Below are 2150 nucleotides of genomic sequence, written 5' to 3'. Positions count from 1 at the left end.
TTTAAATCAAGCCCCTCATCAGAAACGCCCTTCACTCGTCAAACGGAAAGGTGTTCTTCTTTTCCACGACAATGCACGTCCAGATGTGGCACGTTTAACGCAACACAAGATTATGGAGTTGGGCTGGGAAGTTCTCCCCCCCCCTCACCATATTCTCTAGATATGGCACCATCAGATTACCATCTTTTTCGTTCGCTGCAACACATCTTAATGGGAAAACGTATGCAAATGTGGAAGGTGTTAAAAAGGACATTGACACGTTTTTTGCTTCAAAGTCAAGTGATTTATTTGATCAGTGCATTAACAACATGACTGTAAGATGGAAAAGCATCATCGATAAGAATGGAGACTGTTTCATTTAATAAATGTTTTGTTTTGATATATAAGTTGTTCGGGTTTTTTCATCTTTCTTTAAGACCTAATACAAAGTTGAATGCCACGTTCTTCATTTAGGCAGACTGAAAACTGACTGAATGGATTTCATCTAGAGTCATGAACAACTGAAACTTAAGATTATAAAACAAAAGTCACCTTTATGCAGAGTTCCTGACTTCTTTAGGTCTAAATGTTACTTGGGAATGCGGTCATGAACAGATATTTCCCTGTCTGTCCAGCAGAACAGACATTTGATCAAGTATGATCTGATTCATATGTATCAGTTGGCCGGTAAAAATGTGACTGGTGGAAGAGAAATGATCTTATAAAAAGGAAGATGTAACCTTGGAAGAAGCATAAAAAGGAAGCTATATCTTAGGAAGTTGTATAGAAAGAAAGCTTTTACCCAGGAAGTAGTAAAAAGAAAACTATAGCTAAAGAGATAGTACTTTTCCATAGTTACATAACTTGGTTAGAAGACTTTGTTTGTAATTAAGCACAAAGCTACACAATTGGATTCTAGCGTCGTAAGTCCGCAGACATACCGCTGTGCTACTGGGGGGCTGGTTAGAAGAGAAATTGAGTATTTTGGTAGAGTATAAATATCAATAAATTATACTAGAGTTTTTACGAAATAATCAAAGTTGCAGATATCAGGATGTGAGTACTTCCACACCTGTGAGTTGCTGTACTTGAGAAAATAGAATTGTGAAGGTTAGATATTACGTAACAAGATAAATTATAAACAATTATAAGGAAAATAAAATACGTGTCTTTACAATAGCAACTAAACACTGTCTTCTCTCTGAATAGGATATTAATTTCAAGATGTATGTTTTTTAACTGAATGAGAAAAAAAAAACACTTCAGTTACACAACTTACTTTTTTTCTCCATTTAAAGCAGTGGTTTCCAAACTTTTTCCACTGACGACACCCTAACCCACTTACCTTTCTTTGCGCGACACTTCTGCTACTACTTGTAGATTTTTTTTAATTATTCTTTGTTTGTTGAAACACTCGCGACACCCCTAGCAACTTGCCGTGACACACATTTTGGAAACCACTTTACCACATATATATATGTATATATATAACATAGACTTGTATAAGAAATAAATACCGAATCAGTTTTTTTCGCATATCAACTCAGCAGATGAATTACACAATTTCCTTGGAGGTTTTCACTTCACTTAACAAATCAGTGTGATTGATTGAATGTTACTCTACTAACCTTCCCTGGAGATTCTTAACTCTAGCGAGTAAATCAACATGGCCGGCTGAATATTGTTCTATTACGTCCTTTACGTCGTATGGCTTTAGAGCTTCTTTGAACTTTCTTCGAGCTACGAAATATTTTATCTGTATAAAAGAAAATCAACAATAAAATTACTAATCTGGGAACTGATTTTCATTTTCACAAAATAAATACTTCGTTTGTTTATCTTGTTTTAACCCGGGAACTGGTTTTTCATTTATACTAAACAAATAATTAATTTATCTTGTTCAAAGTACAAATGTTAGTGAGTTGCCTCTTCTTTATAACAATTCCTTGATGGGTCAACTGTAAAATTAGAGCTTCGATCTTTACGGTGAGCACAGCGTAATCTGTAACTTTGCGCTAAAAAATTAACGATTCTTCAGAATGATTTTTTTTCTTAACACTTTTACCGTTTGAAAATTTTCTATTTAGTTGTGTAATGAGATAGAAAATTATTGTATTGAATTTAGTTTACTAATTTGTATTTGTTTGTTTGTTTTGGAATTTCGCGCAAAG

General features: G+C 34.1%; 1 protein-coding gene across 1 annotated transcript in view; it reads right to left on the bottom strand.

Annotated features, from left to right (window-relative positions):
* LOC106463770 (potassium voltage-gated channel subfamily KQT member 1-like) overlaps positions 1 to 2150 on the bottom strand; it is a 93758-nt gene that overhangs the window by 13107 nt on the left and 78501 nt on the right. The window contains exon 11 of the mRNA XM_013923836.2: positions 1608 to 1735. Within this exon, the coding sequence (XP_013779290.2) occupies positions 1608 to 1735 (128 nt within the window). The remainder of the gene's footprint in view (positions 1 to 1607; positions 1736 to 2150) is intronic.

This window comes from Limulus polyphemus, unplaced genomic scaffold (genome assembly GCF_000517525.1).
Source record: "Limulus polyphemus unplaced genomic scaffold, Limulus_polyphemus-2.1.2 Scaffold1478, whole genome shotgun sequence".
NCBI lineage: Eukaryota > Metazoa > Arthropoda > Merostomata > Xiphosura > Limulidae > Limulus > Limulus polyphemus.
The sequence above is the reverse complement of the archived record's forward strand: the minus strand, read 5'-3'. Positions and strand labels throughout refer to the sequence as shown.